We start from the raw sequence: 23,343 nt of genomic DNA, 5'->3' as shown, positions 1-23,343 counted from the left end.
AAAAAAAAACCAACACAGTGCATTTCCCCATTTAAAAATTTCCCTGTTGGGTTTCAAAATCAAATTGAAGAGAGTTGTGTAAGAGCAGGGCAGGCAGGCTGTCTGTATGTCACTGGCACTGCAGACAGCCTTAACATCAGTAATGCTACGGGGATTTGAGAAAAAGAACATGAAAGTTCCTGCTAGTGAAGTGAGCAGTGCTTAAGCTAAATGTGTGTTTGTATTACAGCGTTGAATTCCTCCATTCTTATATACCACACTGTCCTCCCTCACTCCTCACTTTTAGATTATGAAATTTTGATCAAACCATGAACCTGAAGTCCTCCAGGACTGTGTTTACATGCTTGTCGTGGCCACTCTCACAGATGAGACACATAATCTGCCTTCCCTATAACTTTTGCAGGTTTTTATTCCGAGTCTTCCCCAGTTAATAAAGACGGAGAGAGAGATCGAGCGTAGAGAGCAGCAAACAATCCAGCAGATCTCACAGCAAAGGTTTGTTCTCTGGTGTTTGTCACAATATTTGGGCAGTCCGTGTTGTGTGTGGGTGGGTGTGTGTGTATGTGGGGATGGAGGAAAAGCAAAGAACAGTCAAGCAGAAATCTTTGCCATGAGATTTGCTGAGCTGTTAGAGATAGGAGATCAGCAGGCTGCTGTCTGGCACTGTTTTCATTCATCAGCTCTGCTGCATTTTTTCAAAAGGCTGCTCCCTGTGGTGACAAAAAAAAAAAAAGGATGTACTGGAGAACTGTACTTAAAACAGGTGGATTTAACAAACTGAAACTTGACATATTGTAAACTGCCTTACAGATGGATTCTGGGGAGAGTTTTAGTTCTGCAGAGCAAAGACTGCTGCCTGAGGAGATGGATGCTGGCAGTGTTAGTCAGAAGGAGTTGGGGCTCTCACGTTTTGGAGTTAGAAATCCCACTTCCTTTTCCCTCTTACTGCATCTGTGTTTTCCAGACTGTCCAACACCAAATGCTTAGCTTTAGTGTGTCACATCTGGGTGTGGTGTTACCCTCTGGTTGTGGTGCTCAGGGATATGATTTAACAGTGGGTTGTTAGGGGTAGTATGGTTAGGTTGAGGTTGGACTTGATGATCTTGAAGTTCTTTTCCAAACTGAGCAATTCTGTGATTTGTGAGTTAACTTGTGAACATCGTGTGAAGTACATCATTCATGGTACTATTTGTAGCTCTGCTTGTGAAAGCAAATGCTTTGTTTCTTAGTGGAGGAGGAAAGCTGGGCTCCTGCTTGTCGCTGTCTGTCCTTGCTGTCCTTGCATGGCACTGCAGCTGCACTGTTGTGTTACACACCTTTCCTTCTCAGCCTCTTTGAAGCGTTTTGAATTTGTACTCAGACATAGCAGACAGAATGTTTTACGGGTCAGGGCGTCTGTTTACTCATTCACTTGGTTTGTGTTGTGATGGTACAGTGTTAAAAGCATTTTTATTTTCTTCTTGCCTAAAGGAAAGACAAACAAAGCACAGGATTCTAAATAGTTCAATTGCTGACTGTTCCCAAAGGAGCCATCTCAGTGTACCACCCAACCCAGCAGCCAGCCTGGTGCTGTCATTCCTGTGATCTTTAATCAAGAGCAAAACAGGATATTCTGCACAAGCTGTGATGAGTGCCTGTTCTTCCCACTCTTATGGGAGCTCTTAGGAAAAGAGCTCGGTTTGCTGTCTGGGTGCAGGCAGAATGCAAGTTTGGCTATTTGGGATATCAAGTTAAAAGTGTTTTGACAGCATGAGTGATGAAATAGTGTCACAGTGTGGTATGGGGATGCTGGAATATGAGGAAGGAGAAAATAGTGAAGAAACATTGCTGTGGAACAGGGAAGTTCTGTGCAGGGGCGTGCTCCATTGGAAAAAATAAGAAGCTTAGACTCTTCTGTTGCTTAATTCATAGATTTCACTTCTCTTCATGGTAACTTCTGGCTCTTGAGTAAATGAGGAATGGAAATAACAGCGTAGGTCCCATTGTTACACATATCCTAACGAAGCATTCTGTTTCAATTTCTATGTAATAGTTTTAATTTCATTAAGTCGACTTAGATTTTTTTTCTAAAGGAAGTAGTGGCTATTTTGAAGTAAAACAAAACCATGCTCAAGCAGCTTTTTTTTCTTTCTAATCATTATAATAACAGCTTGTTGGTTTTATCACATTATCCTCGACTTTAATTATTTGCAGCTTGAGATGAGAACTGTTCCTTTATATGAAGCCAAAGCAGGTGGGCTTGAAATAAACAAAATTAAAGTAAATAGCAGTCCAACCTGATGCTAATAGCTGGTAGCTTTTGGAAATTACAACTATAATATCAGGTTTGGAAGAATTTGATCAATATAGATTTTGCATTTGGGGATTTTAAAAATAGAATTTATTGAAAGAAACTACCTGGACCTTCAGTAGGAAGTTAGCACTGTGATATTATGCAGAACAGAAAGCAGATGACAAATTTGTGTAAGTCTCTAATCCATATCTATGCTTTAATGCCTTGCTTTGAACTTTATGTAATGTGTTTCAATAAATTGAGCATGCAAAATGACCTGATGTGCAAAACACCTCTCCTGGCTATTGCACACCACTGGTGTGCTGGGCAAGTGGAGATTTAGCTGACTTGGCTATTCAGCAAATCCAATTTAAATCGAAAACTGTTGTTTAATTCAGATATTAGAGGTAAATAATGAAAAGCATTCTCCATAGGAAAGAAGCATATGTTTCCAGCTTTTTGGAGTCTTGTCTTCTTCATTTTTCAGGATGTTTCTTTCACTGTGCTAACGTGCTAACTCATGGCACAACTGGTTGTGTTTTGTCGAAGCCTTTTCATTCATAAGCCCAGTGCCCCATGGAAGTATTCTGACCATCAGAAGCAGCAGCTGGACATGAGCCAGCAGTGTGTAAGGCAGGCCAACTGTGTTCTGGGCTACCTTAAAAAAGGGGTGGCCAGCAGGGACAGGGAGGTGATTGTCTCCCTCTGCTCAGCTCTCAAGAGGCCCCATCTGCAGTGCTGTGTCCAGGTCTGGAGCCCCCAGTACAGGAAGGACATGGAGCTCTTAGAGCGGGTCCAAAGGAGGGCACTGAGATGGTCAGAGGGCTGGAGCACCTCTCCTATGAGGAAAGGTTGAGGGAACTGGGTCTGTTTAGCTTGGAGAGACCTCATTGTGGCCTTCCAGTACTTGAAGGGAGCATATAAAACAGGAGAGGGAACGGCTGCTTACGAGGGTGGATAGTGATAGGACAAGGGGGAATGGTTTTAAAGTGAGACAGGGGAGGTTTAGGTTAGATTGGAGGAAGTTTTTCACCCAGAGGATGGTGAGGCACTGGAACAGGTTGCCCAAGGAGGCTGTGGATGCCCCATCCCTGGAGGCATTCAAGGCCAGGCTGGATGTGGCTCTGGGCAGCCTGGTCTGCTGGTTGGTGACCCTGCACATAGCAGGGGGTTGAAATTAGATGAACATTGTGGTCCTTTTCAACCCAGGCCATTCTATGAGTCGGTGAACCTCCCAGACCTCCCCCTCCCCCAAAGTACAATCAAAATGTAGACAGGAAAAGTGACCAAACCCAGCTGCTCCCAAAACTATTGATTTCCAGTTTCTTTTCTAAGGATAGCAAGCAGTTGGGAAGCTGTGGTTTTGCAGTGGGAAGGGGAGGAGGACTGATGGCAGTTGGTGTTCCTTGCATGGCAATGATGTGGTCACCTCTGGTCATGGCACAACTGCCACAAGATGGGTACCGAAGCTATTGCAGATCTGCTTTGGTATCTCTTCTGTTGTGGTTGCCTAAGGTTTAAAAATGTTTGATAATAGAAACTGTGTGGTAAGCTTATCTAAAGCACAGCTGCCTTGAGTTTTATGTAAGTTAAAAATCTAATGCTGAAGTTTGAGATGATGAAAAAAAAAAAACCCACAAAAAACAACTACCAAAAACCAGCTGTTGGCCTTGAACTTTTAATAATCAACTGTTTGCCCAGTCAGATAATCCACCAAGTTTAAGCTGAGCAGGTGCAAGGTGCTGGGGTTGCTTTTTGTAAAGCCAAGTACTGCACCCAGCTGGCAGTGCTCAGTGGTGCTGTGTCCAAAGCAGGCTGCTGGGGATGAGAAGGATTCAGCCCTGCTGGAAGGCACAGGGAAAGAAACAGTGCAGTGCTCCCTGCAGCCTCCTCCCAGGTACAGCTGTAGCTGGCAGCTGCTCTGCTCTGCCTCCCTGCAGTGTGAGCCAAGCCTGCCAGAAGCATGGAGTGGGGTTCTTCCCTCTCTGCCCCCCTGTATCCCTGGATGCTCGTGGAGGCGAGTTCAGGGCACAGCAGCTCTCTGCACCCGTGCAGGGTGGGTGATCCAGGCTGAAAGGCCACTGAGTCAGACAAGTGTCACAGCTGAGTGTGCATCCCTGGTTTTGGCAATGTGAAAAGTAAATAAAAGAGTAAATGAAGCCATAATGTTACAGTGACTGTTAATGGGAAAGGACATCCTGTGCTCCGACTTGTGTGCGCTTGCCTGTTTTCCCCTCCTGTGGCTCCCTTAAACATGGGTCTCTGTGAGGCTGGAGCTGACCCCAGTGGAAGGAACTTAGCAGAAGTGCTGTGTTTCGGTGGCTCTTTCCTGTGTGTTTTTTTTTGTGTTTTATTGTTTTTTTTTTCTATAGCACAAGATCAAATCCAGCCTTTGGCAGCCAGGCACAGAGGAAGGGTATCATGTGAGCAAGAGTGGGTTGCTGGAGGTAAGGGAGGAGCAGGAGCTTTTCCTTCCTCAGCAGCTCCAGCTGAAACTGGCATAGGAAACCTTTACTAAAGAACAGCCCTGTTGCTCCTAGCAAGTCCAGGTGTGCTGCTTAAGCACATCTCTGTCACCCAGAAATGCACGCTGCTGCTTCTGATTGTTCTGCCTTCCTTTCTGCGAAAACACTGAGAGATCCTCTGCCCCACCTGCTGTTTCTGGAGCTGTAGATTCTCTAGAAGACAGTGTGGCAGTGATTTTTTTTCCATACTGAAGAGTTCAGTTTTGGAGTTTTATAAGAAAGTATGCAATGAAACTATAAAATCAAAGGACAAGGGGTGGGACCAGACTCATGTGATACCAAATTCAAACATCGTTGCTGTTGGCATTTGTATTCCACGCTTGTAGTTATAACTTCTGAATGCCACAGCTTCTCTTGTATCTTGAGTTTTCTGTATTATCTCTATTCAAAAGAAATAAAATAGAAGGAAATGGGTTTTTGTATTTCAAATAGTTAACAGTTAAAACTGAGGGTGAAAGTTGGAATGGTGACAGTATCCCTTTGTTTTGCATACTTTCTTGTAAGTATATGATGTTGCTGGAGAAGATATGGAGTTACTGGAAAGCTTTGGTGCAAATTCAGTTGTTTCCCAGTTAAGGCAGTGAAGGTAATTATAAGTAATCCTTAATTATGGGAGGTGGCCTTGGAAAATACTCAAACCCTCAGTGCAGTGTTACCCTGGCATTTAAGATCTTTTAGCATTCCTTTTGTAAGGGAAAAGAAATGCAGTGTGTTTCCATGGATAATATGGATTTATTACACCTTTCCATGTTCCCACTGAGGTACATGGCAATGTTTTTGTGGCTCCGGAGGCAGGAATAGATTGTAACTCAGCAGAGGAATTACAGGTGCTATATTTGATTTCCTCTGAACCACTGAGGATTTTTCTGCTTTTCCTCTAACTGCTATAACCCATGCAGGATTTGCTGTGTGTGCCATAACACACATAATGCCCATATAGGGGACAGCTGTGCTGGGTGGGCTCTGGGAAGAGGGGATCCCAGAAGACAATATACGGTCAGCTGGTCAGTGAATGTTGGTCTGGCAGAGCTGGAGAGGATGCATGCCTTCATCTGTTGTCCAGCATGTAGCAAAAAGTTAATAAAGTGATGACAGCAACCTGCAAAATTTTATTTTCTTGGATATAAAGCCTTGCTTACAGCAACTTTTTGGTGCAGTATATAGGAACTCTGTGCTAAATATGTGACTGGGTTACCGTCTGCTACTTTTTGGAAGCACATGCTCATCAAACACCTCTTTTTTGAGGGGTGCAGTTGGAATAATAAGCTCTCTTTGTGAATTTGACAATAAGCAGTGCTGTGTGTAAATACATTTAGGTGTACGCTCTTGTCCTGATTTTTTTTTTTTTTTTATGTTGTGTTTGTTATATAAATGTTCTAAATTAAAACAGGTTAGATTGAATCACTCTGTTTACTGACCTAGTAGACCAGACTCGATCATTTAAAGTGTCTTTAAAATCATGGTGCACGTGTCTGATCGACACGTTAGCTTCTGTGGTCAATATGGTACGAGCAAGTGATGTAGAAATGTGCCACGTGATGAAAAATGTCTGTAAGTTGAAGCTTAAAGCTAAATCCCTTGTTTATGAAATCTTTCCGTATATGAATTTTGTCTCTTACTTGGGAGATGGCAACACGAGTTTAGAAAGCTTGTGGGTGGAATATATAACAATTACCATTCTCTGATAGCCTAAATGATAAGTCCCCCCAAAAGTACATAAAGCTATGAACACCTTTTTTTGACAGGCTTTGAAGACTGCCGAGAAGGACACGATTTGAATCATTTAAGCATTAAAATAATAATACCCATGGAAGAGCCACAAGATTTACCCGAGCAACCAGTAAGTACATTTAAATAATACTGAAGATGAGCATGTAAAACTAATCAGTGATCTCACAAATTCAGTATGCAGTTATTTTATTTAATAGTGGACAGTAAGGCTGTCCGTTATTAAAACAGTAATAAAAGGAACGTATGCCTAAAGTCTGTAGTGTTCCTATGTAAAATTATGCCTAATAATTATCTGTTTTACCATTTATAATCCTAGAAGAAATTAAAAATCGCTGTTTTAATGGCAGAATCAACGTGCTGGCTGTTACCATGTAAATAGTCTTTAATACTTCTTGTGCTTAAGATCTTGAAAAGGTTCCACAACCCTAAGCATGCCATTGTATCTGCTGCTGGAGAACATTATTTAAAATCCTTAACTGAACAGGGCATTGATGTAGGTAGGTATATCTTAAGATAGGAATTGCTGTCCAGACTTCTTAGATATTTGCAATGCTGTCCACATTAAAAAAATATTGATTTTAGAACATCACATAAGTTCTGTTTGGAATGGTTATTACTATGGTATGACGTGAAGGTAAATAATTAAAGTTATACTGCTTGACACAGCATGCAGATTATTACAAGTGTCTGTGCACAAAACGTGAGGCTAATCAGCAGAATGAATGTCTGCAGGATTTAAACTTAAATTAAAAAAGGAAACATCTGTTATTACATCTTTACATAACCAAAATTGTCTTTATAAACCCTTAGAAGGTTTATAAACCTTTATAAGGGCATAAGAGATGGAGCACAGCTTGTTTTTGGCACATGACAGCATTACCCTTAAGCAGACACTTGAATTGTTTGCTGAAGGTTTTCTTGCTAATTTCATTTCGGTACCTTTTGCTGCTCATTCATTCTGAGACAGAATTTGAGACTATACTGATCGCAGCTGTGTGATGTAGTATCATCTTTTCAGCTTTGAAACCCAGAATTGATACTGCACAAACTTGTTTTCTTTCTCAAATGATTTTTCTTTTCCTAATAATTGTCACTGCAAACTGTTGATGACTGAATCTGGAAGGGAGCCTGTAGGAAAATCATCAGACTTGGAGTTAAATGCATTTTACTCCCTCCATTTAGTGCACCATACTGCTTCCAGGGATACTAAACAGGCGAGACTTTTGTCTTTATTTTTGGATGTTTCTTCCCCTTTCAGATCTCAATTTAAAGTGGAAAAGTATATGTAAGGCTCAGTGTTTTGAAACAGACACGGGAAGTAAGAGAGCAAAGGAAAGTTTGGACAAAAGTGACCAAAAGTGACCTTTTCTATGACAAAAAAGCTTAAAAAGTGCTATTATTTAGCTTTTAGAAGTGATCTCTTGTAGTAATCTCTCATTTGATGCAATACTTAATTTAATCCCGAATGCCAGAAAATGACAAAAGTCTTTTTGTAAGGGCTGGTGAACTTGTGTTACATGCATTGCAGACACCCACAGAGTTGATCTCTGTTTGGAATGAGTTGTCATATTGGGCAAATGATGGGAAGAACCCCCAGGTGGGAAGGACTGCAGGGAGACCCAGCATTGCCAAAAGGACAGAGGAAAAATGGCTGTCAGGTGTTTGGAGTGAAGGTTTTTCTCAACTCAAATTACCACAGGGATGGCAGTTAAACTCCACGTTCCTGACTGGTGTACAGTCCTCTCTTCACAGCATTGCCACAGGCAACAATGCTACCACTGCTTTGGTTGTGTTTGCTTCAGCAACTCATCATCTGGTTGGTTGGTGGGTGTGCTTTTGACTCAGAAAATTGTCTGTGAATATCAGTCTGAGTGTGGAATTCTGTCACAGAGCAACTGCTGCCATGACAGCATGAAGAAAATGGTGTTTCTGCTTTGATCCTGACTATAAAAGTACAACTGCACTTCTGACCTGAGGCACAGGAGCTGTTTTCCACCCTTTTCCCCTTTCCACCCTTTCCCATTTCAAACATTTTTTCTAATAAGACTTCTTTTGAGTTGGAGAGCCCATGGTTACACTGGTTAGCTGTGCAGTTCAATGCAAGGCTTTCTTTTCAACACTCATGCAAACTGTATAGTAACCACTGGTGATGTGCTGCTGGAGGTGTGTGTGTGTGCTCATTCTGCCAAGGACAGCTTTTTTAGTTGTGCCTCTGAACATTTCTGTCTTTGCAGGTGAAAAAAGCCAAGATGCAGGAATCCCGAGAACAAAGCTTAAGGTATGTCACTTTGAATTTTATTTTACTGTGGAGCAATTACTGGAGCTCTCATGTCATTATAAGCTCCCATTTTAGCAGTCTGCGTATTGCTGTATTTGTCAGATGGAGCAAATATAACCCAGATTTGTGTTGGCTATAAAAAAAAATAAATTAAGCAACCGTTTGGTATTAAGCCATTATAAAAAGTAGAGTTTTTATTACATCATCAAGCATCATCTTTTTCCTCAGAATCTTATGAGGCTGTCACGTTCTGGACGTAACATGCATTCTAATGAGACTCAGAATATTTTAGTGATCTCTCTGCTATGATTCTCAGCTAAACTATGCAGGTGACTGTTTTGAGAAATAAAAAGCTCTCAGTCTGATAGCTGCTTTTGTTTAAAGCTGCTGTGTTGTACTAGTTGTGCTCAGAAGTGGCTGTCTGATGTGTGTTTGGTTTAGGAGCTAATCACTATGATTTCATATAGAGAGGATGTCTGTATTTGGATTTATTCTTGTCTTGTGAGTAGTAGCAAAAACGAAATAAAGATTTCTTTTTGGATCCTCTGACATCTCAGTGTGAGTGAGGAGTAAGCACAGTGTGCCATTCATGCAACAGTGGACATGGTATATGGAAGCCTTGAATTACATTAGTAGTTACATGATTATTAAACAAAGAATAACGAAGGGAATGCTTTGACAAGAAGCAGTGAACAAACTGTGAAATTCACCACCTAAATGTTAGAAACTGCTGGAAGCTGGATTTCCAGCCAGTGGAAGATGAGAGGAGCCCAGCCTAGGAGTGCCTCTGTTCTCCTACGTGGTAAGTGATGGAGAACAAGAGTGCTTAGGGTGAATTTGTACCAAAGCATGGAGTGTGTTGAGGAGTAACACTGAGAAAGCTAGAAGAAACAAGGGCTGATAGAGTATAACCAGGAATTTTATCTACTGTCACATTTTCCGCAGTAAGTGATAACTAGAAGTAGCTGTACAGCTCTCAACCTATTGGCAAGCTGCATGCAATTTGACAGTCACAGGTTAACTGTGTCATGGAATCACAGGACTTTTTTCCCCCAAGAAGTGCAGTAGATGAATGCTCTGAGTCTTTACTGAAATATGAGGTTTTTTAATTGCAAAACTCAAAATGTTTTATTGAAATCTATTCAGCTATCAGCATTGAAAAAAGATTTTCACAGAGTCTGGTTATGAATGTTTTCAGAGAGGAGGAACACCAGTTAATGCATTTTGAGCAAACTTCATTCCTTTTCCCCAGCCATAGGAAGGAAAATGACATGCATAAGAATCCAAATCCACAGCACTCCCTGCTCAGCTCTTCTATTCCTACTCCCTGCCCAGCACTGCCCTGCTGGCCCCAGGGTTTCACCTGAAAGCCACCTGCAAGCTGCAGGGCAGGCAGAGGTCACATCCTGGGGTGGGTGGATGAAGCAAAAGCACCCCCACAATTTTTTCTGCTCATTCAGCAAATTAAACTTCCATGGAAGAGCCTAGTGGGTGTCTGAGGTGCTGCAGAGAAGCAGGAGGCCATGTCCAGGTGGGAGGAAAGAAATTTGTGCTTCACACTGCAGATGGCAGTGACAAGCTGCTAGGTCTGCTGGGCTGCAGCTTCATATGAGAGATGAGTTGGTGAGTTAACATGCTGACTGGCAGTTGCATGTCTAATCAGAGCTGCAGATCTCTCTTTTAGGTTCTCTGTGAAATATCAAAGTGTGCAGTTTTCGTTGAAAGTCAATTTCTCTCAGTGCAGAAGTCTGAAGTGGGGGTTAAGATAGCAAAGGATGTTAATGCAGAGGTTCATAGTGCTGATGTTTAGGTTTGTTTGTTCTAGCAGTCATGTGAGCAACACCGAAGTCAGCGATCAGAAACCTGAATCTTCAAGCCTTGGTTCAAACCTTCCCATGTCAACTGAGAGTAAGTATCTTTCGGAATCCTTCTGCTCCCAGTGTGTCTGCTCTCCTCATTTCTGCTGCTGATCTCATTACTTTTGTATTTCATCAAGTGCAAACTTCATCCCCTCTTTATAATCCTATCCATGCTATCAGTTGTAAGGTGAAGGTTTGCTGTGGTGCTTACAAAGCAGTAATGCCTGCATGTGTGATGGTAAGCAAACACATTTCCTATCTACTTTTGTATTACTGTCCCCAAACTTGCAGTTGGTTACTGCTGTTTCTTATCTGCCTTGTCTGTTATTTTCCTCTGGGGAAGGGTTGAATTAATAATGATGCCCGTTAAACAGATTTCAGTTTTTTCATCATCTCTGAACAGCTGGTTGGGTATTTTCTAATAATACACTGTACATTTAATTTTACACTCTGAACTACATGTAATGTTTGCAGAAATTACTTACAAAGTACTTTGGGAGGAAACTGAGGCAGAAAATTAAAAAGATTGTATAGTAAGTGAGAGGTGGAATCTATTCTCACTGGAAAAGCAGGGCTGGAGGTTATTATGGAAGTAAGAGTCCTGTGCAAAATACCTCTGACTGTCTACAGTTACTTACAACTGTAAATCAGTTCAACTTGATTAAAAATATATACCACGCAATTTCCCATTGCTAACTGATTGCATCTTTGCTATTTTAATCAGTGTGCTGCAATGCAGTTGAAGAAGTTACCAAGAATTTTAGCCTGCAAAATCTGCTGGCTATCTGGCTCAAACATTTGCAAATTATATACGTTGCATGGATCCATAAGCAGCACAACTGTGTTTGCTAAGAATTTGGGTATGGTGCCTGTGGGTCAGAACTGATAGACTCATGTACTCTGCAGACTTACAGTCAGACATATTGTTTAGCTTGGAGATCACTGCACCATAGTTCTTTATGGGCTGACATACCATAAGGGGCTGTATGGTGCCAGGTTCTGTGCTGGAGGTCCTACATATTCTCACTTTCCTGGTTTGACGGACAGCTGAGTATTTATCAGGTCTGCTCATCTGAATTCTGGATATTGCAATGGCTGCTGGGTTAAGTCATACCAACTCAAGCACCCCAGTGCTGTAACTGGGACCTCTCTCATAAGGGTATCTGAGATGAGTTTGAACTCGGGTTCTGCAGCCTGAGTGACTCTCTCTTATCAGTTCTAGAGTGTGATTGCTGTGGATTTATTCAAACAGAAAAATGGAAGCATTGCATTATATGCAGTGAATTGGCAAGAACATTTTTGATGTGGTTTAATGCTGTGGGTTTTGAGAATTTACTTTAAAACAGATATCCAAGGCACTAAAAACCCTTCTTGTGTTGGTGAAAGTGGTATGAGAGTGCAGGTAATTAACTGATGTTAGTTGTTGGTTTTGGAAATCTCCTTTGTAATTATATAAACTATTTTTTTTCCAGTTATGACATGCACTGACTATATCCCAAGGTCATCAAATGATTATACCTCACAGATGTATTCTGCAAAGTAAGTTGAGCAACTGTTACAAAATTCAGTAGCTCCTTTCTGAAGTCATCTTTCTGTATCATTATGTATTTCTTTAACTACTCTGACCATACTCCCCTATCTGCTATGCAGCAGGCACTCACTGCCATGCACACTGAGCCTAATGGAAGTCATCCTTTGACTTCAGTGGCTATTATCTTATGATTCCAAGGATAAATAGACTGCTTCAGTTAATTAACAACACAGTGATCTTGTTGAATAGTATTTGAGAGAGTTTTTGAGAGAGAAACAAGCATATAAGTGGAGTGTAAGATGTTACTGATCATTTACCATATTTGAGCATCATAAAATGTTTTCTCATTGCATGGTACAGGAGGCCTAAATCTCCCGTGTTTGCTTTTGTATAGTCTGTTTGTTCCATTAGTTCTGACACCACTTTAGGATTTACTGTTGTAAGGCACCATAGGTGAAACTAACTGCTCATGCCTGTTGGAACATGGAGTTCCTTCGCCCTGCTCCCCTTGCCCTTGCAGTCCCAGTAATTGGGGATTGTTTCTTCTTTCTAAAGCAATTTAATAATGTGTCTTCTGGCTTGGAGGCTGAAAACTGCATATGTGAAAAGTTATGTTGGTTTATTTGTAATTTTTCTTCCTTCTTTTTAATCAGGCCATATGCACATATCCTGTCTGTACCTGTATCCGAAACAATGAGCCCTTACCCTGGTCAGACTCAGTACCAAGCACTACAGCAATCTCAGCCCTACACCATCTACCCCCAGACCACCCAAACCTACGGACTACCTCCTTTTGGTAAGAAATACCAAAGATTTGCAAAGATTTCTCAGTGCCTGTAGTTACTTTCTGACATCTCATTAAAAAGCAAATATGAAGATTAGCCAGGTGTATTGGAGAGAAGCACATACACACCCAGCTTAAATTGTAGATCAGTGTGAAATGATGGAAAGATGTGTGTAAATGGCAATAGGTCTGGTTTAGTGTGAGTCATCTCTAGGTGAAATTTCATCTTGTAAGACCTTTTTTTTTTTTTTTTTTTTAGCAAAACTGCTTTCCTGCACAGTAACTTGAATGTAGCCACACAGCTTGCTGAATGCTTCTTAGTTTAGGGCCATCATTTTCTCCAGTTATGGTATGGCTGTGTTTGTGCAGATCACAGAAGGCCCCATAGTAGAGCATCTTTTCTTGAATATACTTTTCCTTTCCTTTTTGTTGTCCAAGATTAAGACTTTTGTTATCTTGTGTTTCACCAAATGCAGATTACATGCAAAAATGTCACCAAGTTTACTCACCCTGTGAGTTTGCTTAAGTTGCTCTGATAGTTGAGCCCTCTATTAGCCATGGCAGTTTTTGCAAAAGCTTGCAGGGTAAGAGTCCTGTTCTAACTGAACATCTGAAGCTTGATGACAAGGTTTGAGCTGTTCACCATGTGCTTCCTTTGTATGTATGGTAGCAGAGGTGGTTTTGCCCCTCAGTGCCTGCTCTATTGTGAGAGAGGACAGCACATCACCCTTCTATGCAGGTAACACAGGGAAAAAGTGAATTGTCAGCTGTGAAATAGCCATGAAATGTTTGTCTTGGGGATTTGTGGTCATGCTTCCTAGCTAAATTAACAGAGCCTCGTGCCAAATTGTCTTCAGTGCTAAAATCTTAGGATATCAGACTGTAAAAGGATAAGTTTTCCTTCGTTGGAGAACTAAATGCCTTTGTGTCCTAAGCAGGCATAGCTGGTTAGGCACTGACAGAACAATTGATTTTATATATCACAGAATCATACATGTGTGTGTGTATATATATATATATATATATATATATATATATATATATATATATAAAACAAAGCAATTAATCTGTTGTGTTATTTTTGGAAGATGATGTGGAAAAACAACAGGTGCATCTGGCCTCATTCTTATTAGACATAAGTTACATTACTATGTGATTTAGCACACACTGTTACCTTTTCAAGTGTGGTCAACGTGTAAAGCTGATGTATGGACCTTTTTTTCTCCTTTTCTTTCTCATTTTATTATCAGAAAGGACGTTTTTCTGTTTGTGCTTGAGGGCATCCTTAGGAAGAGAATGATGGGACCTCAAGGGTTTACTTGCACAGTATCTCCCAAATCAAATTTGTGCTGTATTAATACATTATTCTAACTGCCTGAATGCCATCAGAAAGAAACTCTGCAGGGTGTAACTTGCAGGGTAGCTAGGGCAGTTGGTCTGCTATCTTTCTAAACCCTCCTTGTCTTTTTTGTGCCATGGTAGTGTTGGGTGGTGCCAAATGGTCTGCTGCTGACAGCGTGGCTGACCCACCCCATAACAGGCATTGGAAAGCATGTTTCATCTCTGCTGCCTGCACTCCACTTTTAGTCTTTTTAGTGCATCCAAGCAGTGGCTGGTAGTTTCATTTCCTTCCCCAGGTTGGTGTTTATTGGTAGTTTGCTGTGGGCAGTGCACTGTGGCTGCTTTGAAGGTTCTTAGGCATTTGGCAGTGGTTGTTCTTTTCCAATGGGAAATATTGGAAATGCCCATTTGCAGTTTTAGGTCAAGATGTTTTATAAAGGTATTTTAGACTTTTCTCTGAATTTTGTTTTTTTTTGTTGTTGCTGTGTTGCATATTTTAGGGTTTTTCATTTGGGTTCTGTGTTGTTTTGGTGGTGGTAGATGTCGTTACTGTGATTATTTTTTTTTAACCTTTTTGTTTCCTGTAATTAGGTGTTTAACTATTAATTTCTACTGTTGCATTCAGAGTATCTTCTGGAGACCTAGGCAAGAGATAAGCATTTTCTGTTGACTTCATAGCAACTTTTGTCCAATTAAACTTCTTCTGAAATGCAATCAATTCACTTACTGAAATGTTATGGAAAGGATTTTGTAGATTATTATTACGTAGCTAAATTTTTAGTCAAAATTTAAGTGTTACAGAAATGTTAGAAGGCACATTTCCAGCAATGGAAATCATTCTGGAGCAGTACCTGTGTCATCATACTGGGAAGATGGACAGATCAGGTGGATGGTCCAGGATTAACCATGTGCAGTGCTAAAGAAAGTCTAATTATGTTTCTACTCCCAGTATTTCTTTGAGAATGTGAAGACTTGACTAGATTGATTAGATATTTTACCAGCAAATCCAAGGTTTGCATCTCTTCTTATTGTGGGTTTTATTCTATGCCAAAAAGAAGACATCATGAATTAGGAGCAAAACAGAAATATTTTATGTATGAAAATCAAGCCAGCTGTCAAACAGTCTGTCCAGGGTGCTGCTTTCAGAGAAGAGATGGCCTATATATATATAAATATGAATATATATAAAATATAATATGCTTACTTGACACTTTTCCTTGTGCTGTAATACTTTTTTGGCTTTTAGTGCATTGTTATGTGTAGAACATAGTTATGAAACCAATATTAAAACAAGAGTGATGACATATAAGCCTTGTGACTTTTAGTTGGGTTAGAAGCAGTGTAGATATGATGGTTTACATGCACTCAAGCAGGACATACAGATAGTGATCTATCCTGTGTGGGGCCTTTCTGTCTCCATACATGTTTTCTGTGACATTCCTCTGCCTCAGCTGCAGTGCTGCCATCTGATGTGGGGGTGTCTTGTGCTCCCTTATCCTCTGTGTCATCCTTGAAGCTGTGCTGCTGCAGAACAGCAGGAAAGGACGTGCATCACCTTGGGCCTTGCTGACCAGGGCAGTCGTGGAAGGCTGGGGTTGGAAGATGCCTGAGTTAGCTGCTGCACCTGCATCCAGCCAACCCTATGGGCACCTCTGACACGTTTATCTGATCTGGCTTTACACTCCTTGTGTGATAATTGTCCTGCAGCATTCTGTTGTGTTTCACTATCACAGTGGGTAGGCACGTTGGTATGCTCTGTGACTGTCTGATTTTGGTGTTCTCTGCTGCTTTACCACTGATCTTGCACTGTAAGGAACTGTTGGTTACTGTCCTCTCCAAAAGCTACTTAAAAATACCACACCTTTTGCTCTCTGTTTCCCATATATTTGCCCTGCAGTTTCTGCAGTATATCTGCAATCTTCCTTAAATCATTCTTTCACTATTATTTGCTAATTACCATGGCTTTCAAGATTTAAAACCATAATGAACAGGAATCAAAACCCTGAAAGACCATACAGATGAATGACTTCTTATGACTCATTGGTGCCAGTTTAATTTTTTTACATACCAACATACCAACCCATATTCAACCCAAGGTTGAATAGGTTTTGAGATGGAAGGTCATCTTTCTGCTGGCCCTGAATACTGTGTCTAGCTCCAGATGGCCTTTGTCTCTCAGCTTTGTGCATTCCTTCTTGTTTCTAAGTAGATCTTCCCAACTAATTCCTGCTTTTTTACTGCAGGCCAGAAAGAAGTGACTTTAACTAGATATCAATTAACCCCAGCTGGTTAGATTTCTTGCACTGGGGATTGCAGCAACTTTAACTGGTGGCTGTATTACATACTCTGAGTGGATAACTGGAGTCATAAATGTGATTAAATGTTGGTCCTCAGCACACTTCTGTCAGTCTGCTGTTAAAAGACTGAATGCAATTCTCTTCTACCCACACTTGAAAATGGAGTATCTAATTACAAAGGGAGTTTTTCCTGCTTCCTATAAGCAGATCTTTGTCCAGGAGGGTGGAAAAGCTGTAGCATCTTGAATCTTTAGCAGTCAGCTTTTAAACTCCAGTAGTTACAATTGCAAGAAACAAAGAAAATAAATGAAATTTGAGTTTAGAAACAGCTTAAAAGAAAACAAACCTGGGGAGCCCAGAAGAATCAGGCCTTGGTGAGTTCCTGAGGTCAGGCACTGTTGTCACTGCTGCCAGCATAGCAGAATGGACCTTAATGTAGCACCTCAACTGAAAACACACTGCCTGTGTGTGCCTCGTGCATGGGAATTGAAAATCACACTGCTGCATGTCCTTTGGTCAGTATTGGTACAAATGGGCATGAATGATTCTAGAATGACAGAAGATCTAGAGGAAACTTTGTGGTCTTTTTTTCCTTTGGGCTCTATTTTTCCTTGTGTTCAGTCTATGAAAAGGATTGACTTTTAGCTTGTTTTGAAGTATTTGAACCCAAACTTAGTGAAGGAGTACAAGTGTTGACCTCAGTAAATTCCAACCCCAGCTTTGCTATATGCTAGCTGATCAGGGATCAGCAGTTCCTTCCTACCTACGTGGCGGTGAGCCTTACTGTTACACTAATGGATTTTTATTTGATAGCTTTGGAAGTTGGTCTTGTTGGTGTTTTTAATTTTCTTTTTTCAGCAAGTTTTGTCAGCAGCCCTAATCCATGTGCTGCTTGACAATCAGGACTTTTTATTGCAGAAATTAAACCTTTTCATGTGTGATTTGTTCCTTGCTTTTGTGACAAGCAAAAATCTTACTCTGAGGTAGCAGCGTGCTGTTTGGTCCCAGCATGTTTATTTATAACTGGTCCAATTTATCTGATTTAGGTGCACTGTGGCCAGGTATGAAACCTGAAAGTGGTTTAATTCAGACTCCATCTACAAGTCAGCACAGTGTTCTTACCTGCACTACAGGGTTAACCACAAGCCAGCCCAGCCCAGCACATTATTCTTATTCCATTGAAGGTAACTTGGCATGGTTTTTATCTGCATCTCTCTCCACCTAATTGAGTACCACGAATAGAGAGACTTGCACGTTTGTTCTTGGTTTGTGCATGCTTCTTTATGCTTTGTCTCTTTTCTATTTGTGTGTGCTTGTTTGGTTTTGTATTTGCTGTGTACCTCTGTATGCACCAGGCTGGCTTGTTGGTGCCACGCTGATGGACTTCACAGGGTGAAGAACAAATGGAATGGGGAAAGGAGACTAAATGTTGTGTTCTTTTGCATGTGTTTACTGGGAATGTTCTTGCAGCTCTTTGTTGGTAGATTTTAGCTTGAAGTCAGTAAATATACTGATGGAGACTGGATTTTGTTGTTGTTATGTCTGGAAGTAGAGGGCTCACGTACGATGCATACACACACACAGCTTACACCCCCACACAGATGCATTGCTTGTGTTGCTGTCAGGCCTCCAGCTTGGTAGATCTGCTAGGAAGTGAATTTGTAATTACAGAACTGGCTTACAGATACTCCCAGTGCCAGAAGTGTCATATCTAAGAAGCCATGTGCTGAATTTCACCAGCTTCCAAAGCAATTTTTAGATGTAGATAGGCTATTTAGCTGAATAATGGTATTTTGTTGCTTGTGGCAAATACATGCAAATAGCTATTTGTTTTAGACTTGAATTTTTGCCTCTTGTGTATGGGTGATGAGTTATGAAAATTCATCTCTATGATGTTTAGGAAGCAGTTCAAGGATTCTTAATCTTTGTGACTTCAAGTGTGTAGTTCTGAGACTTCAGGGACCTTTGGTTCATCCTCCTGCTTGAGGAACAGCTGGCATGGAATTCAGAGCAGGTTGCTCAGGGCTTCCTCCATTTGGGTTCCACAGATCTCCCGAATGACTATCATGATGGTGAAATTATTACCTCTGGCAGGTCAGGGCATCTCTCCCTTTATGTCGTGACCATTTCTCTTCTCCTGCTGTACACCTGCATGAAGAACCTGACTTTCTTCTTGGTAACTTCTTTTCGATCTAGCAGGCTGATATCAGACCTGAAACCATCTCTGCAGCACCAACAGCCTTGCCTGAGGATGATTTCCCAGAAGTAGATTTGTTACTTCAGTTTATCCCCCCATTGAAGATGATGTTATTACTTTTCCATATAACACCGTTCTGGCACTAAAGGAGCTTAATGAACATGCAGACTGTGGGCTACCAATAGAAAATGAAATGATCAGTTCTGGAAAGTTGGGGTCAACAGTGAAGCAAAACAGCATGGTAACATCAAGTGCAGGAACTGAAGAGTGTGTATAGGAGAAGCCATATAATGCAAAGAATAATATTGTAGCTTGCAGCTGCACCTAACAAGCTCTGCTGGGTTTAAAGGTGCCCTTAACATAGATCTTAATGAATACAGTATGAATTTCATTCTGTTTATCTGACTTCACAGGGTTTCAAGCTTGTTTCTGCTGTACAGCCTTCTCTTGCAGGGTATGTGCTTCAGCTCCCTGACCATTTTGGTGCCTCTGTGCCAGACCTGCTCAAGTTTATCAACATTTGTCATCTGCTTGAAGCCCCAAACTGAATGTCGCGTCCAGATGTGGTGTAATGAGTAGAGGAGAGTAGTTAAGTAATAAAGAGGTTTTAGCATGGATTTTGCAAATAGAAAAGACATACAGAATGTTGTGGTACTTGCTGAGTCTTGACTCATTGCAACAATAGATAGCCCAGTGTTATGTTTATTCTTAACTGACTTTTCAAATTTATGGTTTAAGATTAGAAATACAACAGATGACACCAAGTTGAGTGGTGCAGTTGATAAGAAAAAAGAAAGGGATGTCATCCAAAGGGACCTGACCAAGCTTGAAAGGTGGATCTTTGTAAACCTAATGAGGTTCAACAAGGTCAAGTGCAAGGTGCTACAGTTGGGTCTGGGCAATTCCAGATATGCGTTCTGACTGGAAGAAGAGCTCATTGAGAGCAACCCTTAGGAGAAGGACTTGAGGGTTCTGGTGGGCAATAGCTGGACATGAGCCAGCAGTGTGTGCTTGCAGCCTGGAAGGTCAGCAGTACCCTGAGCTGAATCAGCAGAGGGGTGGCAGCAGGCAGGTGGGATTTACCCTCTGCTCTGCCCTCATGAGGCCCCATCTGGCTGGAATAAAGCATCCAGGTCTGAGGCCTCCTGCACAAGAAAGATGTGGATCTGTTGGAGAGGGTTCAGAGGAGACCATAAGGATACTCAGAGGGCAGGAGCTACTCTGCTATGGAGAAAGGCTGAGGAAGCTGGGGATGTTCAGCCTGGAGAAGAGGGGGCTCTGAAAAGAGCTGAACAGGAGGAAAGCGACTTTTTACATGGTCTAATAGTGATAGGACGAGCAGGAATGGTTTTAAACTAAAAAAGGAGGGATTTAGGTTAAATATCAGGGCTGTGAGATGCTGACACTGTTGTCCAGATGGGTGCTTCATCCCTGGAGGTGCTCATGGCCATGGATGGGCCCTGGGCAGCCTGATCTAGAGCCTGATCTGGCTGTTGGCAGCCAGCCCACAGCAGGATTTGGGGCTGCATCATCTTTGATGTCCCTTCCCACCCGAGCCAGTCTGATTCATGAAATATGACCATCCTTTAAGTACAACTCTTCTCTAGGCAGAATAAATTGTAATGTTTTATAGTATTGGTCTTAATCACAAAGAGGAGTTTGTCAAAAACAGTTGTGCACGAGGTGACCCTGGAGGAGTTTGCCAGCTGATGTAGCACAGAAAACAGGTGGGGAATAAATGAGGCAGCAGAGTGCCCTGGTAAGGGTGTTGAAATACTTGACCTGTTCTCCTGTAAGGATGTGACATAGCACATTTATGCAACATGGAGAATTTCTCTTCAGACTGCTCTTTAGAATTATGAAAAAAACACCCAATCTGTGCTGGAGAGCAGAAGCTGAAGGATGGACAGAACAGTTGTTTTGTTGGTAAGCTCTTAGTTGTTTCTCTCCAAACAAGGCAGTAGGGTGATACACTGCTGTATGGTGCTGCTAGCCCAGCAGAAACGTTTTACATTGCGTGACCAGTATGGTTTAGTCTGCAGACTAACTCTGGATTGGACTTCCATGATACTTAAACCCTGGTGATGTGTCAGGTGCATTTAGTGGCTAAGAATTTTGCTTTTGGAAGCAACTGGGCAAGCTGTGACAGTGGTGGCAGTGGCAGAGGCTCCACGAAGTGCTGGAAGTGACTTGGCTTCTGCTTGCCTAGCCTCTTCTTCCCTTGTGAGCATAGTAGCCAAGTGAAGTGTAAAATGCACTAATCACCATTTCCCTTCCCAGGAAGTAGGGGAGCAAAAGAGAAGAGAGAAGAGAAAGAGACATGGCAGCTTCTAGGCACAGGCTTGTGCTCGCAGATCTGTGAAAACTGAGGTTGTGAAATGGTCACAAATAGTTCTTTTGGCACATCCATGTCAAATATCTTTGTGTGGTTTTGGCCCGTTTGCAGGTAAGGGGGCAGACCCACAGTGCAGAATGAATTGTGTGATTAGGGCAGCGAGAGCTGTTTGTAAAGAACTGATATATTGTGTTGTATAGATAAGGGATTATTTAAAAAGAAATCTTGGAATGAGACTGGAGATTATAAGGTAAACAACAAAGTTCATTGTGGGGAGGCTGTGTGTTAGCAGAGTCCCAGCTCTTGGAAGCTCTTTCCTATGATACCTTGTGTGATCCATCTCAGTGCCTAAGCAGCCTCTTCAGAGCACTACAGATGAGAAGCTGTAGAATGATTCTGGCTTCTCAGCAGTTCATCTCCTCCAGCTTCCTGGGAGCTTCACTCTGTGTTAGGGAAGAGCTTTTCTGGAGGGCTGCTCTTCACAGTGCCCTTGGTTTTTTTAAGGTTCTCACTGTTTCAGTAATACACACAGTCTGGAAACTGTCCCCTGCTCTTCAGCAGCTGCTTATGAGGAGTATCACTGCTGCTTCTGGTAGCTGCATAGCTACTGTTTGCAGTTGAGTGTTTTCATTGTCATTATTGCTGTTCAATGCAGCCTTTTCCCTTTTTCTAAATGTTCACCCCCCAAAACTTTCTTCCACTTGTTTTTTTGAACACTGTTGCTCCTATCTGTGATGGGATTCCCAAGGCCTAATTATTTGCCTTCATTTATGCTTCTGCAGAAAGACCTCTCCACATTTCCCACCTCTCCTACTTTTTATTTCTACACCTCTTTTAAGATACATTTCTTTTGTTTTTCATCTTTTTTGAGCCACGTTTTGGGTCTGTTCCTCTTTCCTGGAGCTGTTCACCAGGTAGTACCTGTGTTTGCCATAATGCAGTGTATTAAGATTTTGTGGTGGAGTCTTTTTCCCTTGGCAGCTTCCTTAGGATGGAAAGACTGAAGCCTTCAAGACCTCAAATACTTCAGTCTTGGGTTGAATTCTGCATGGATGTGTTTTGCAGAAAGGCTTTTCTTTTAGTGGTAATACAGTAGGTGATACTGTGGATTCCTGCAAACCTTTTCCTAAATGTCTGACTATTGTTGGTTTTGTTTATGTGCAGAGAAAGAAGGTTTAGCACAAGATAGTATTCCTTGGTGACCCTTGATTTAGTACATGCTGGCTTTGTTTGTGCTGATTTCAGTATTTCTTTCCACTAATCACTGAGGTTCCTGAAACCCTGTGTGGAATAATATTTAATGGTATGGCCCTATAGCTGTAAAACCATAAAATGTGCTAAATGACTCTTGTTCCCAGAAGGTGCTCTGGCTGCCTCTTTGTGTTTTAGAAGGGCTGAATGCATTGACATGAAGACTATTAAACTAACAACTAGATGTCTCTAACAATTTGTCTTACATGACAAATTCTTTCAGGAACTCTCTTCCAAAAACTAGATGTAGTGTCATAGGGTATGGGGTATTTACTTTTCTAGTAGGAAGCATTCTGTTTATATTATTTGAAATATTTTTTCTAATTCCCTGTTGTTTTGATCTAATTAAGCCAACTAAACTAATTCCAGAGGAAGCAGAAACATCACTGTTACCAGAACTGATTTAAATACATTCATATCCATGGTCTACTCTGATTCATTTCTAATTGCTAATAGTTAAATATCAGGACGTGATTTTTGTCATCTTAAAACTTGTAATAAAGGTATGAAGCTGAATTGAACTCCAGTTGCATAGCAAGCAAGGAAAGAAAATGTTTTCTTTTTCAAAGCTTTGGATAAAATTTCTGAAATACTGAATACATTTTTAAAGATAACTGTGTCAGCTCTCCTCTCTAAGCCCAGTGGAAATACAGCTGGTTTCTAGATACACCCCAACACTTTTTTGTCTGCTAGAAGCACAATTACATGCATATAGGCCTTGTAAGAACTTATTTTTATATCTGAAATTGGTCTTGTCTCTCATACTCATCATAAACTTGTATATATGCAGTAATTCTTAATTTTACAGCATCAACTACCAATGCCAGTCCAGTCTCTACATCCTCAACTGTTGTCAATATTTCCACGTCAGCAGTAGCCAGCATCTCACAGGTAAAATTTCCTCCTTGTTATAATTATGTACAACATCTTGTTCACTTCTGT

General features: G+C 41.3%; 1 protein-coding gene across 9 annotated transcripts in view; it reads left to right on the top strand.

Moving 5' to 3' along the window:
* EYA3 (EYA transcriptional coactivator and phosphatase 3) overlaps window positions 1–23,343 on the top strand; it is a 43,977-nt gene that overhangs the window by 8,221 nt on the left and 12,413 nt on the right. For 4 of the 9 annotated variants that reach the window (XM_090124078.1, XM_090124079.1, XM_090124081.1 and 1 more), the window contains 8 exons: window positions 404–495; window positions 6,543–6,637; window positions 8,763–8,806; window positions 10,632–10,714; window positions 12,138–12,204; window positions 12,850–12,992; window positions 17,665–17,802; window positions 23,210–23,292. In XM_090124078.1, coding sequence (XP_089980204.1) covers window positions 6,605–6,637; window positions 8,763–8,806; window positions 10,632–10,714; window positions 12,138–12,204; window positions 12,850–12,992; window positions 17,665–17,802; window positions 23,210–23,292 — 591 coding nt within the window. In that variant the 5' untranslated portion in view covers window positions 404–495; window positions 6,543–6,604. The remainder of the gene's footprint in view (window positions 1–403; window positions 496–6,542; window positions 6,638–8,762; window positions 8,807–10,631; window positions 10,715–12,137; window positions 12,205–12,849; window positions 12,993–17,664; window positions 17,803–23,209; window positions 23,293–23,343) is intronic. The other 5 variants (XM_031595060.2, XM_031595059.2, XM_031595064.2 and 2 more) reach the window with 5 other exon arrangements.

Source organism: Phasianus colchicus, chromosome 24, assembly GCF_987193195.1.
Source record: "Phasianus colchicus chromosome 24, bPhaCol1.hap1.1, whole genome shotgun sequence".
Classification (NCBI taxonomy): Eukaryota; Metazoa; Chordata; class Aves; order Galliformes; family Phasianidae; genus Phasianus; species Phasianus colchicus.
The sequence above is the reverse complement of the archived record's forward strand: the minus strand, read 5'-3'. Positions and strand labels throughout refer to the sequence as shown.